General features: G+C 37.7%; 2 protein-coding genes and 1 long non-coding RNA gene across 5 annotated transcripts in view; 1 reads left to right on the top strand and 2 right to left on the bottom strand.

The window, feature by feature from the left end:
• LOC6048717 overlaps positions 1-1851 on the bottom strand; it is a 28654-nt gene extending 26803 nt beyond the window's left edge. Inside the window, exon 1 of one of the 2 annotated variants that reach the window (XM_038261440.1) lies at positions 1377-1851. In XM_038261440.1, coding sequence (XP_038117368.1) covers positions 1377-1455 — 79 coding nt within the window. In that variant the 5' untranslated portion in view covers positions 1456-1851. The remainder of the gene's footprint in view (positions 1-1376) is intronic. The other variant, XM_038261439.1, reaches the window with a different exon arrangement.
• A 3629-nt stretch (positions 1852-5480) lies between these two features.
• LOC6048716 lies at positions 5481-7645 on the top strand. Of its 2 annotated transcripts, XM_038265343.1 has the most exons (4): positions 5481-5597; positions 5676-5768; positions 5827-6649; positions 6713-7645. In XM_038265343.1, exons 2-4 carry the CDS (start codon positions 5686-5688, stop codon positions 7523-7525), a joined length of 1719 nt encoding a protein of 572 aa, XP_038121271.1. In that variant the 5' UTR covers positions 5481-5597; positions 5676-5685; the 3' UTR covers positions 7526-7645. The 2 variants fall into 2 exon arrangements, with proteins under 2 accessions (XP_038121271.1, XP_001869458.2); XM_001869423.2 differs by having other exon boundaries at positions 5509-5768.
• Positions 7646-11981: 4336 nt separating this feature from the next.
• LOC6053352 lies at positions 11982-13385 on the bottom strand. Its single transcript, XR_005278761.1, has 2 exons — positions 12479-13385; positions 11982-12411 (listed from the first exon to the last, which is right to left on the bottom strand). It is a non-coding gene; the product is annotated as an uncharacterized LOC6053352 (long non-coding RNA).
• Positions 13386-13959: the final 574 nt, after the last annotated feature.

Genomic DNA, 13959 nt, shown 5'->3' with positions numbered 1-13959 from the left:
ACCCCTGAAAATTTCAGGCAGATTGGTGAGGTCGATGCGAGATGGGTATGCTTTGCTCGTGGACTCGCTCTTAAATCAATCAAAATCTAAGGTAAATTAAATATTTCTTGAGATATCAAGTTTTTAAGTTGAAAAGCCCCATCCACTTTCACGACCTCGGGTCTTTTGTGGTCTCTATTGCAAGTTCCTGCTCGAACCAAGAAGTCCAAAGGCTTGAATGGGGAGAGCACCCAAACCTATTTTTAGGAACCTTCCAGGGTTCGAACTGACGCCCTTTGGATTGCGAGTTCAACCGCCGCCAGCGATTCCACCGGAGCAGGCTTGGTTTGGTGTGTTGTTTGTACCTAAAGCGTGGAGACGATTCCTACGCTGGAATCCTACTGTGGAATGACTTAATGTTTTACATCCCCATCCGATGGAAGGTTGGAGCAGGTGGGAATCGAACCCATGATCTCCCGCTTACTAAACGGACAGCTTAATCATTCGGCCAAGCCTGCTGCAAGACATAACTTTCATAAATCTCGTCATCAAAATAAATTTTAAAAAATGTCCCAAATTGAATCACAATCCGAGTGATAAAAATCAATTTCGAATGAAAAGTTTCTTTTATAAGTAAATTCTTTCTGTTTCTTTTTTAAATTCACCTTGAAATCATAAATTTTATTATTTTTTAATTATGTCGAAAAGAGCCAAGCAGCTAAAACCCTAAATCACATTTGTAATAGAAGACATTAAACATACTTGGAACCTGCAAATCATTGAATGACACATAATTAGGATAATCGAGTTTACGAATAATCGAAACGAAAAACATTTTTTTATTTTTAAAATTGATGCGTTTGATCACATAGTTCAGATTGTGTAAATCATGTTTAACAATGTTAAATATTATAATGATTTCTCACAATGCACATCATGTTTTCGCCCCAAATGATCATAATTACTTTATCGGGAAACCCTATTCGTTTGCACATGTGTACGTGTACGAGCGCAAGAAAATCCAAGTTGTGCGGAAAATAAGTCAGAAAATGGACACCACTTTTCCTAGCCCACTTTCCCACAAGAGAGGGGAAAAGCCTTTTTTTCGCTCCTTTTCGGAAGCCACAGTTGGGAGGCACTTTACACTTTTGACGACTCCCTTTTTCGATCGACCTTAGTAGGCCTTACTAGCCGACACACACACACACTGGTAGATCGTCCGGAAAAGTGATCCCATTTTCCAACCCTTCTCTCAATGAGCCTACTCCGATTGCTACACGCAAAGGGTTGCGTGAAAACTGCGGGGAGGGCTCTGTGCGTGACCCCTTCACGTGTGCCCTTAAAAAAAACACTCTCGTTCGCTCGCGTACGTAATGGCCTGCTGCGATGGGTCTTACCATTTTCGACCAGCTGGACGGTGGTGCCGTTCAGAACCGATAGGGCATCAAAACAAATATTGGTCGACAGGTCACTCATAACTTTTCTTTTTTCTCTGTAGGCGCGCGGGACGGCCTTTTCGTGGCCCCCGAATCTGCCCGTCGGAACAACGTCGTAACCGGGTCCGATATTGGTGGGATGGTTGAACGCGATCGCGAGTTTTTCGGGATAAATAAATCGATTTTAAAAACGGACCGAGGGCTCACAGCAGCAACAAATTAATTGCTCGAACTATGGTGAATTCAGTCGAGAAAATACGCTTATACTAATCCAAATTTTCTTTTGGCCCCTTGGCCGTAGTCGTGCTCGTGATCGCGCACTGCCACTAATATCTGTATTAACTATACTCGCGCACCAGCAAGGGAGTGCACAAATACCATCGCTCGCTGGCTAGAGCAAGTTTAGTAGGTACAGAGATAGAGGGCAATAAAACCCCCTTTCTAACGTAGCTCGTAGCCTAACTTGACTTAAACCAATACCCCAAGCAGCAGGGCAGCAAAAAAAAAGGTGTGTGTGCGTGAATTCACGAGAACCGAGCTGCCAACTCGTAAACAGTTCGAAAGTGAGACTCACAGCAGTGGCACGAAACGTGGTCTGACAACACTGCCGGGTGCGCATTTCACTAATATCTCGCCCGCAAACACACATGGCCAAGCAGTTATTGGATGAAGTAAACGGAACCCACTACGGTACGATGCGCGCACATGTGTGTATGCAAATCGATGTCAAATGCACTAGGAATATGCATTAAGGCAGGCCCTGTCGGGTGACCAGACCACCGCGAAGTGTCAACAAGAAGGGGGCTTAAGTCGAGCGCTGCGAGGGAAGAAGAGTTGATACGAATTTGAGCTTGGACTGAAATTGACGATTATTTAAGTTGCTTTGTGCAAAACATGTGATTTTATAGTAAGAAGAAGAACACATTTCAAATTATGTGGTTAAAAACAGAATTCATCTGGCTTTTATTATTACAAAAAAGAACTAAAAACTAAAAACTAAAAACTAAAAACTAAAAACTAAAAACTAAAAACTAAAAACTAAAAACTAAAAACTAAAAACTAAAAACTAAAAACTAAAAACTAAAAACTAAAAACTAAAAACTAAAAACTAAAAACTAAAAACTAAAAACTAAAAACTAAAAACTAAAAACTAAAAACTAAAAACTAAAAACTAAAAACTAAAAACTAAAAACTAAAAACTAAAAACTAAAAACTAAAAACTTAAATCTAAAAACTAAAAACTAAAATAAAAAAAACACTTAACACTCAACACTTAATTCATAATACTTAACACTCAACACTTAATACATAATACTTAGCACTTAACACTTAATACATAATACTTAATACTTAACACTTAACACTTAACTCTTAACACTTAACACTTAACACTTAACACTAAACATCCAATTAAATTTCAAAATCCAAAATTCATCTGAAAGGGCTTTAAAAATGCAACAAAATGCAGAGCATTTCAATTGGTTAAACCTAAATTGATACGTTTACTTTTAGTGTATTTTTTGGTTGCAAATTTTTGCTCGGGGGACCCCTTAGATCAAATTTTTTGGTGTGTATGTGTGTGTGTATATGTGTGTGTGTATGTATGTATGTGACCGAAATTCCCACTGAGTTTTCTCAGCACTGGCTGAACCGATTTTGACCAAACCAGTTGCATTCGACTTGGTTTAGGGTCCCATACATCGCTATTGAATTGTTTGAAGTTTCGATAACTAGTTCAAAAGTCATGTTTAAAAATGTGTTTTCACATATATCCGGATCTCATTTATATTCTACAAGTGCACAACATTAAAGATCTGGCAACTCTGTCTCGAGTTATGATCACTTAAGTGATATTTATGTACATTTTTGATGCCGGATCTCACATAAATGTATGTAAACAATGTCCGGCTCCATCATCCAACCCATCGTTGGTTATTTAATTAAAAGAACTTTCCAACGAGTCCAAAACATTGAAGAACTGGCAACCCTGTCTCGAGTAATGACCACTTAAGTGATATTTATGTACTTTTTTGTAGCCGGATCTCACTTAAATGTATGTAAACGATGTCCGGATCCATAATCCGATACATCGTTGCTTAGGTAATTAAAAGACCTTTCTAACGAGTCCACAACATTAAAGATCTGGCAACTCTGTCTCGAGTTATGATCACTTAAGTGATATATTTGTACTTTTTTGATGCCGAATCTCACTTAAATGTATGTAAACCATGTCCGGATCCATCATCCGACCCATCGTTTGTTAGGTATTTGAAAGAACTTCACATCGAGTCCATAACATTGAAGATCTGGCAACCCTGTCTTGAGTTATTACACTTAAGTGATATTTATATACTTTTTGAAGCCGGATCTCAATCAATTGTATGTAAATGATGTCCGGATCCATAGTTAGGTAATTGTAAGAACTTTCCAACGATTCCAAAACATTGAAGATCTGGCAACCCTGTCTCGAGTTCTGACCACTAAAGTGATATTTATGTACTTTTTTTGTAGTCGGATCTCATTTAAATGTATGTAAACAATGTCCGGATCCATCATCCGACACATCGTTGGTTAGGTAATTGAAAGACCTTTCTAACGAGTCCACAACATTGAAGATCTGGCAACTCTGTCTCGAGCTGGCATATTGTTGACAGTAGCATAACTGTAATAAAATTATCTCTCGCTTACTTTTTCAAAGGGTATTTTGTACATAGGGCCTCGTGGCTGCCGATCCCTAAGTTGCTATGGGGTGCGGGCTCAATTCCCGTCTTATCCTCCTGGCCTTCTATCGGATGGGGAAGTAAAACCGACCGACGTCCATTTGCGTAAAAGAGGTTTTCGGTGACTCACCACCAGGTCAAAATTTGAAAAATCTGGCAAAATATCGATGAAAAATCTGGAAAAATCTGGCAGACGAAAATTATACATTTGTAAATGGCGAAGGGGAGGCAGAATATGAATTGATAAAAAAAATTGTAGAATTCAATGCAGAATTCAGGTCTAACTGATTTTATGACCTTAAAAAAGTTGAATTTACATCTTCTTTTTGTAAAACATATTCTACTTTTATTTTATTTTCAATCAAATACGTTCATTTTAATCAAAAATGTTGTATAAGATGGGCATAAAGTGAAAAATCTGGCAAAATCTGTCAATATCTGGCACAGAGAAGGGTAAATCTTTATTCTGGCTGACACTTGAAAAATCTGGCATTCCCAGATTTATCTGGCAACCTGGCAACTCTGCTCACCACACATAACCTTCAGACGCCTAGAAATGAGCAGAAACTTGCAACAGAGACCACAAAAGACTCGGGGGTCGTTAAAGTGGATTACTTTGCTTTTATTTATGTACATAGGAAACCCATGGTGCATTGGTGATTTTGAAAAAGTAATCTAGATGTAAAGAGTATTTTGAGATTTTTTTTGTATTAAAATTTTCAAAAATGAAACTAGAAATTTAATGTTTTTGTTTGTTTTATTTTTGGCCCAAATTTCCTGGGTTACCACAAAATGGTTATCGTATTTGTTTTGTTGATTTTGTTTTTCTTTGCAGAGATATCAAATTACACATTTTTGAGAAAATGTCGGAGTTTGCATAACCCTGGATAATCTTTAACTTTATTTAACTATAATTTAAGGCTTATCCTAAACCCTTGTTGATATTCAGGAACATGAAACCAGAAAAAATATGAGGAATTGTTAAGACCACAGCATCACGCTTAATGAAATTGAAACTTGAACTCAGTTGCACTACGCTTGAATCGCCTTTTGCAGGCTTTGTGTTGAAAAATTAATGATTTGTTTATAATACACTCGATTGGACGCAGATATGAGTTCAGCGTTGAAAAATTTAGCACAGACCACAGACTCAATGCAAGTTTGATTTTTACCCAAAAATAACATTGTTTTTAAAAAAAATGTAATATAAAACGGGCATCAACACTCAGTTTTAAAGTATAATCACAGTAGGTAATTCATAACCTTAATTTTTTTTTTTTTGAAGCTTTTTGGACAAATTAAAAATTGTGTGCATCCCAAATGGTGCTTAAACATGTTCGGTTAGCTCAGATTGGCTGTTCTGGAGACTGAAGCCGATTGAAAAAAAGCATGATTCATTCATTTCCAAAACAGACTTGTTTCAAGTTGGCGTGCTTTACAGAGCTGGCTTACCTGTTGATTGGTAATTGTTTTATCGCCAGTTGTAATTTGAGTACCTATTTTGCATTTCAAGCCTAAAAGTGAATTGATATTTCAAAAGGTTTTCCAAAATGGGTGTAAGAGGTCTTGAAAAGTTTGTTCGTACCAAAGTTCCAAACGGATGTCCGGTGGTCAACATCAGAAACGAGATAAGGTAAGAAATTGAAATTTGAGTGGCTTGAAAACTTGTTAAACTTCGACTTTTGTTTAAGAAACTGCCAATCTGATTCGACACCTGTAACGCTCGTCATTGACTTCCGGGCGCTGTTTGAACCACTTTGCTACCCGGATTTGGGCGGTGTTCTCTGTGGCGGCCGGTACGAGTTGGCGTACCAGCTCGTGGAACGCTTCTTGAGCCGTCTCCGAGAGCTGGGAGTGACGCTGGTGTTTTTCAACGATGGACCCGTTAAGAACTCGAGGAAACTGGCCAGCTGGGCTGAAAATCAGAATCAAAAGTACGACAAAGAGTTGCGCATCATCGACGCCGTGGACAACGGGGATGACGTGCGTACGCTGGCGAAACGGTTCCGCTGGGACATTCCCAATAACACGCAGTATCCGGTGAAGATCCTGGCGAAACGGTACGGCGAGTTCCGGGTGTCGTTGACGGGTGCTATGAAGAAGGAAATGGTTGCGTACGCAAACTCCGTCAACGCCTTGGCCATCGTGACCAACAATACGGACCTGTTGATCCTCGGGGGAGGTTGGCGCTTTTGGTCGTCCAAAAATTTGAACTTTGAGAACTTGACTACGCGAGAGTTTAGTCGCTCAGCGTTGCGCTCTCATCTGGGACTGGAAGATTCCGGAAAGTTGGCCCTGTTTGCGACGTTGGGCAGTAGCAATGGCTTCCTTCAGAGTGAAGAACTGGAATCGTTTGCCACTCGGTATTTGGGAAATTATGAAACAAAGTTTTACGATCTGGCTGACTTTGTGAAGCGTCCACATGAAAATTTGTTGGCGGAGATTTTCGGAGAGATGGCCGACGAAGGAGATCTACGGGAGCGATTCCAAGAGAGTTTGGATTATTATGAAACTGTAAGTATTGAGCCTGACATTTTTTAAGTCCGTTTCAATAATTATTTTCCGGTTTTATTACAGGAATACCTAGAACAGGAGCAACCCCCATTAGAAGATACCACGTTGGAATTCCTCAAGAACCACGGAAAAGCGTTTCTTCACAAGATGTGGATTGGCTTCCCGATACATTTTGCTCCCGCTTTCATAGACTTTCGTGACGATGGCTTCGGTTCGGAATACCCAAACCTTTCAAGGAAAATCATCCTCCGTGAAGCAGCCGTTGTAGTTTACCACCGCCGTGACCAACCGGAGCATACCAGCCGGAAGCTGATCCACAGAACGTCTCACGAGGATGGTTACGCCGAGCGTACCTACGAGTTGGAGTTCCCACAGCACGTTGAACCGCCCACTCTGCAGGAAATGCTTTCAACAGATCCGGAAACCCAAAAAAATCTAGCCGCCACAAAGCTCAAACTGTACTGCTGGATCATCTCGGACAGCTTGGACCCTCGTCAACTGGACGCACTTCCACCAAAGCTCATGCCGACCGTGGCCACAATCTACTTCCTCGTCGAACATCAGGTTGTGGAACCATTCGAGGCGGATCTCCTGCTGCAGGTGGCCTACGAGGTCGTGTTCAAAAAGTACGACTTGATTAACATTCGCTACCCACAATACCTGGACGGTCGAGCGTTTCGCGTGGCCTTCCTGTACAATGCCATCAGCAAGCACGTACTAAAGGCGCTGAACGTGGTTGGATTGAACGCGCAAGAATATCCGGTGTATCCGCAGTTTGACGGAGTGCGTTTCCACAATCTGTACCAAAAGTGGGCCCGCGGGGAGCGTGATTTGCAGCAGATTCAGCAGTGGAGAATCTACGAGAATGCATTTTAAATCATAATTGAAGTTATTGTATCAAAAGATTTATTAGATTAGGACATGTTAGGCGAAGCCTAACCGCCAGCAATGTAGCAATATCAGTGAGTTCTAAATAAAGCATTTTTTCTGCAAAAACATATTTTTTTTCTCAAATCACATAAGGTTTAAGAGGTGGGCAAACCCGCTCTTTTTAGGAGCCGTTCATTTTCGTTCGCTCATTAAAATGAGCGGCTCTTTTGAACGGTTTTTTCACTATTTTTCAAAATTTTGATGAAAAGGCTATAGTTAAGAATGGAGTGATTTTTTTTAAAATATTTTCTAGATTCGCTTAAAAACCTTAGGTGGACTCTATTTCTAGTTTTCTTCTTGAACCTACGTTGAACGTTTATAAACGTTAGAATAATTGGATCGGATCAAATTTTAAATCTAGAATTTAAAAAAAAAAATGCTATTAATTTTATGAAATTGCGTTTATTTCTGCTAAAATTGAACAAATTCTGATATTTAATTGGGAGAAAATATCTATTTTAACTGATTCTGATTTAATAAAAAATATCTATAAATGCTTATGTTAAGTCGGGCAAGTGGATTTGATTTTTTTTATTTATATAGAAGATTTTTGGTAAAATTTTCTTAGTTGGACAGTTTGAAATGGTGAAATTTGTATTCGGGTTATACTTTAATATACCTTTTCGAAAAGTTGCGTAATGGAAAAAAATGTTTGTTTTGTTAAGAAAATCATTCATTTTGAAATTTCAAATAAAAACTAGGAACCTGAAAATATGGGTTTGAAAACATTTAACGCCTCATTTGAACAACACAAATATTGGCATGAATACTATTTACAGTCTTTCAATATATCGATACCTCTGTGCACTCTTGTACTGAGTTTGCTGGGATTCCTACGCTGTTAGCATAAGAGAGCAAAGAGGCATCGATGTACTGATGAGCAAAAAAGAACGAAATATGTCGATTCAAATAGTCCCTCTAAACCTGCCATTTTGTTTATCCTAATGTACTACCTGGCAAATTTGGCGTCAATCTAAAATCATTTAAAAATTAAAATTTTCAAAAACAAAATTTAATGCAAATTTAAAATAATTGTAATTTAAAACTTATTCTATTTCTTAGAACAACTCTTTGTAAAAACCGGAGTTCCAAAAAGAACCGCGGCTCATTTTTTTGTTTGTTGTTTCTTTGTTTCGTTTTTTGTTTCGTTGGCTCTTTTTAGTGTTTTTAGTGAACCGACTTTTTAAGCGGCTCGCTCTTTTTTGCCCATGGGCAGAATAATAAGGCATATTTGAATCAACAAAACGTTTTGTTGATTTGAAAATCAAGATTTTTGTTGAATCAACGCTAGACGGCAAAGCAACTTTTTCAGAACAACAAAAATTTTTTGTGGAATTGAGAAAATCAAGGTTTGTTTCAACGCAAAATCGGCGTTGATTATATTCAACAAAAAAATTGTTGAATCAAACCTCGTACAGGCTGATTCTACAAAATATTTTTCTGCGTCCACCTCTTAAGGCTGTTTGACAGTTCCTTTGTTGTTAAATTTCTTAAACTCACGCGAAATCCCGAGCAGACGCAAACAACTTGGGAAGGTCAGTTTTTGATATTGTGAGAAGATCGAAATATGTTATTGGGATGATCGGATTAGTTGTTACAATAACAAAAACTAACTTAATCCACCTATGTGGTTGGAGCCTTCCTCACAACAATGGCTGTACACAAGTTTCATCTATTTTTTAGATCCGGCTTCCAAAAAGTACATCGATATCACTTAAGTGGCCATATCTCGAGACAGGGTTGCCAGATCTTCAATGTTTTAGACTCGTTGGAAAGGTTTTTTGATAATCTAATCAACAATGGGTCGGATGGTGGATCCGTACATAGTTTACAAACATTTAAGTGAGATCCGGCTTCAAAAAAGTACATCAATATCACTTAAGAGGCCATATCTCGAGACAGGGTTGCCAGATCTTCAATGTTTTGCTTTCGTTGGAAAGGTCTTTTGATAACCTAACCAACAATGGGTCGGATGGTGGATCCGTACATAGTTTACATACATTTAAGTGAGATCCGGCTTCAAAAAAGTACATCAATATCACTTAAGTGGCCATATCTCGAGACAGGGTTGCCAGATCTTCAATGTTTTGGGCTCATTGGAAAGGTCTTTTGATAAGTTAACCAACAATAGGTCGGATGGTGAATCCGGACATAGTTTGCATACATTTAAGTGAGATCCGGCTTCAAAAAAGTACATCAATATCACTTAAGGGGCCATATCTCGAGACAGGGTTGCCAGATCTTCAATGTTTTAGACTCGTTGGAAAGGTCTTTTGATAACCTAACCAATGATGGGTCGGATGATGGACCCGGACATAGTTTGCATACAGTTAAGTGAGATCCAAATATATGTGAAAACAAATTTTTATACATAACTTTTGAACTACTTATCGAAACTTCAATCTGTATAAAACTCGATCTATGGGACCCTACCAAGTCGAATGCAACAAGTTCGGGTCAAATCAGTTCAGCCAGTGCCGAGAAACATGAGCTAGTTTGTTGGTCACATACATACATACACACACACATACACACACACATACACACACACATACACACAGACATTTGTTCAGTTTTCGATTCTGAGTCGATATGTATACATGAAGGTGGGTCTACGACGTTTTTATACAAAGTTCATTTTTAGAGCAGGATTATAGCCTTACCTCAGTGAGGAAGGCAAAATTAATAACAAAGAATTGTTCGAAGAATTAGAGAGCCTGGAGCTTATTAGAGAACGGTCATCTCAAACCAAAAGTACCAATCGAAGCACGAGAACTGTCAAACGGAGGTACCAATCGAGCATAAGACAAAGGATTTTGCTCGATTGGTACCTCCGTTTGACAGTTCTCGTGCTTCGATTGGTACTTTTGGTTTTAGATGTCCGTTCTCTAATAAGTTCTAGGCTCTCTAGAAGAATAACTTAAACTGTTATTATGTTGTTATTGCAATAACAAACAAATAACACAGAAGGAATCATGCAGGAATAACAAGATTTGTTAGTTTGTGCGGAGAGGTGGAGCAGCATAATAACAAAAAATGTTATTGAACTTGTATGTCCTCCATAACAAACAAAGTTATTGTTTTGGTTTATTTGCCATTTGCAAATAAAACCAGCAGTTGCCATCACTCTTCTATACTAGTCAGGGCTGCAGAGTCGGGTTCCTTCAAGCGACTTTGAATCCATACTTTGAAGACAACTTCGACTCTGGATGCAGGATATGATGGCAACGCCGACTTCAGCTCTCCAAAAAAGCCCGATTTCACAGATACCGACTCCAAGTAAAAGTTGCTGAAAACTAGCTTAATCCGATGCCGTCTCCGAGGTCTCACTCCAGCTCGAACTTCAACGTCAGCTCCGACTTCCTCGCTCTGTGGCAATAATAACAGTTTTTGTTATTCACATTTCAAAAATTCTCAATAAATAAATCAATTCCCTTAGGGAATATACCAAAATTAAAAAAAAAATCAGCTTTCAAAAGTTAATTTTATCAGATTAAGGACCCCATTTCATGGTCAAATAAATTTCCACGATTAAATTGGTCAAAATTATTCCATAGTTCTAGCCAATTTTAGTAAAGTCCTTTAGGGGGTATATCAAAGAATTAAAAAAAAATAAACTTTCAACTTTTTAGAATAATTTTAGCTTAAGGACCCCATTTCATGGCCAAAATAATGACCCCGACGTAATTGGACAACATTATACCAAAGATCTAAACATATTTAACACAAAAAAAAATAATAACAGATTGTGTTATGGACACTTAAAACTTTTCCATTTGTGCTATTTATGGTAATTTCTAAGTCAGAATACCAAACGAATAACAAATCTTGTTATTAGAAGAGTTTTTGAAATGTATAACATTTCCTCTTATCAGTGTGTTATTAAACATTTTCAGCATAATATTACTTCAATACCAAATCTTGTTATTTTATAAGAAACTGTTATTATTTTTTCATCTTGAAGTTGAAGTTCAGGATAAAATAATAACACTTTTTGTTATTTTAACAGGATTTCTTATTGAATTATTATAAGATATGGGGGATAGGAAAAAATAGTTTAAAAATCGCACCCATTTCCCGAATTAGCAATAAACAAGAGAAGTTATTTTTTAAAGATTCAAATCAAACCCAAAAGCCCCCCCCCCCCCCCTTCAGATTTGTCCGAAAGATCGGGGGCAAACATTTTTAACACCCCACCCCTTCTTCCCCTCGACTTTGGTCAGAGGTGAGGGACATAAACTTCAAAAAATGTTTGCAACGGCCTTATTTAAAAGCGTTAGCATTTTTATTGCGTTTTTTCAGTTTAAATGACAAGTTATACATATGACCATTTACAATAAAATCTCACTCCTGTCACATTTGACAAATCCACGACACCCAAAATCGCAAAAAGGTAGTCGAAATATTTATACAAATCAGGATACGATTCCGTGAGTCACAAAGTATGACTTCACAGTTGTTAAATCGCACAAGTTGCACATTCCTTCGTACCGCCAAGGACAAAGCGCGTCCCCATCGGAGGAAGTAATTATGCCACAATGTGCGAGCGAAAAGTGCAGCAGCGTCCTCTTGTATTTGTTGTGTTGTGTGGGCTTCTTCTTGATCTTCTCCTCTCTCACTTGTTTCTGCCTGTGCGCGGGTCAGAAAGGCTGGAAATTGATATTGGTTTGTACCATACCAGCATTGGGGGGATGGTTTTGAAACCGTAATCACAGGTTTCCGATTTAGCAGCCGTACCGGTGGCTCAATCCGCTTGATCTCGTATAAAACAGACTACCCGCAGGAGACTCGCTTGGGGAGCCTTATATACGCCGCTAGTGAGGGAAACAGTTCTATCGATGGACAAAACAAACTGTGGGTAAACTCTTTCTTCATTTTTAAACGTGTTCTACAAGTTACATTTCTCAAAACAGCAAAAAGGTAGTCAAAATTTTGAGAGGTTGAACTATAGTCCTGGGGTGAGGGTGAACAATAACGCAGTTTGCAGCTTAGATAGCCCATGAGTTAAGCCAGTTATGGTAGCTTACTACGTTTGAACTCGTTTAAAGCTGAAACCTAGCTGAAAATAAAACGATTCTACCGATTGACAAGATTGATAATTTCATACAAGAAAGTCGATAAGGCAGTATCTGTACTCAATATGCATTTCCATCACTAGAATCCAAACGTCAAACGTGAGGTATAAAAGCTTCTCTTTTCTCACTAATCAACCGGGTAGTCTGCCTTCTCACCAGGTCAAATGGTTAAACTCTCCAGTTCGAGTTCCCGCAGTGCTGTTTCCGATAAGGCAAGAGTGTTTGCAGCTCACCTCCTGCCAAAGGTTGCTGCCCTCTTGATTTGATCGAGCACTTCTCCCCAGGTTCATTCAGAAAAAAACCGCTCCATCGCTGATACGGGAAATCCTTTTCCCCGTTACCAGCACTCCAACAGTAAAGTGTATCTCTTTCCCTCTTTTCCCCTCTTCTGAGGAGTAGTGGGGAGGGATGAATGGCTTTGCAGATAGCTTTTGAGGTTCGTTCAGGCAAAATAGTGATGGACGTGTGTTGGCTGCTGCAGTTGCGAGAGAGGGTTCCGGAATTCTAAGGAACCTGTGTCTCGGACAAACGCAGCCTCGTGCGTTCAGATGTCGACTTTCGAGAGAAAGTTAATAGTGTACCGGTGGGGAAACAATTCGACTACCTTTTTGTGGAAAGAAGGGGCCATCCATAAACCTCGTGGACACTTTTTTCAAAATACAAAAATAAACGTCAAAAATACAAAAATACAGAAATAAAAAATACAAAAATACAACATGACACAAATGACAAAAATTACAAAAATGACAAAATTACAAAAATATAGAAATAAAAAACACAAAAATGCAACATGTCAAAAAATGACACAAAAATACAACATGACACAAATGACAGAAATGACAAAAGTGACAAAAATTACAAAAATTACAAAAAATACAAAAATTACAAAAAATACAAAAATTACAAAAAATACAAAAATTACAAAAAATACAAAAATTACAAAAAATACAAAAATTACAAAAATTACAAAAATTACAAAAAATACAAAAATGACAAAAATTACAAAAATTACAAAAATTACAAAAAATACAAAAATACAAAAATACAAAAATACAAAAATACAAAAATACAAAAATACAAAAATACAAAAATTACAAAAAATACAAAAATTACAAAAATTACAAAAATTACAAAAATTACAAAAATTACAAAAATTACAAAAATTACAAAAATTACAAAAATTACAAAAATTACAAAAATTACAAAAATTACAAAAATTACAAAATTACAAAATTACAAAATTACAAAATTACAAAATTACAAAAATTACAAAAATTACAAAATTACAAAAATTACAAAATTACA

The sequence above is a fragment of the Culex quinquefasciatus genome, chromosome 3 (assembly GCF_015732765.1).
Source record: "Culex quinquefasciatus strain JHB chromosome 3, VPISU_Cqui_1.0_pri_paternal, whole genome shotgun sequence".
Lineage (NCBI taxonomy): Eukaryota > Metazoa > Arthropoda > Insecta > Diptera > Culicidae > Culex > Culex quinquefasciatus.
The sequence above is the reverse complement of the archived record's forward strand: the minus strand, read 5'-3'. Positions and strand labels throughout refer to the sequence as shown.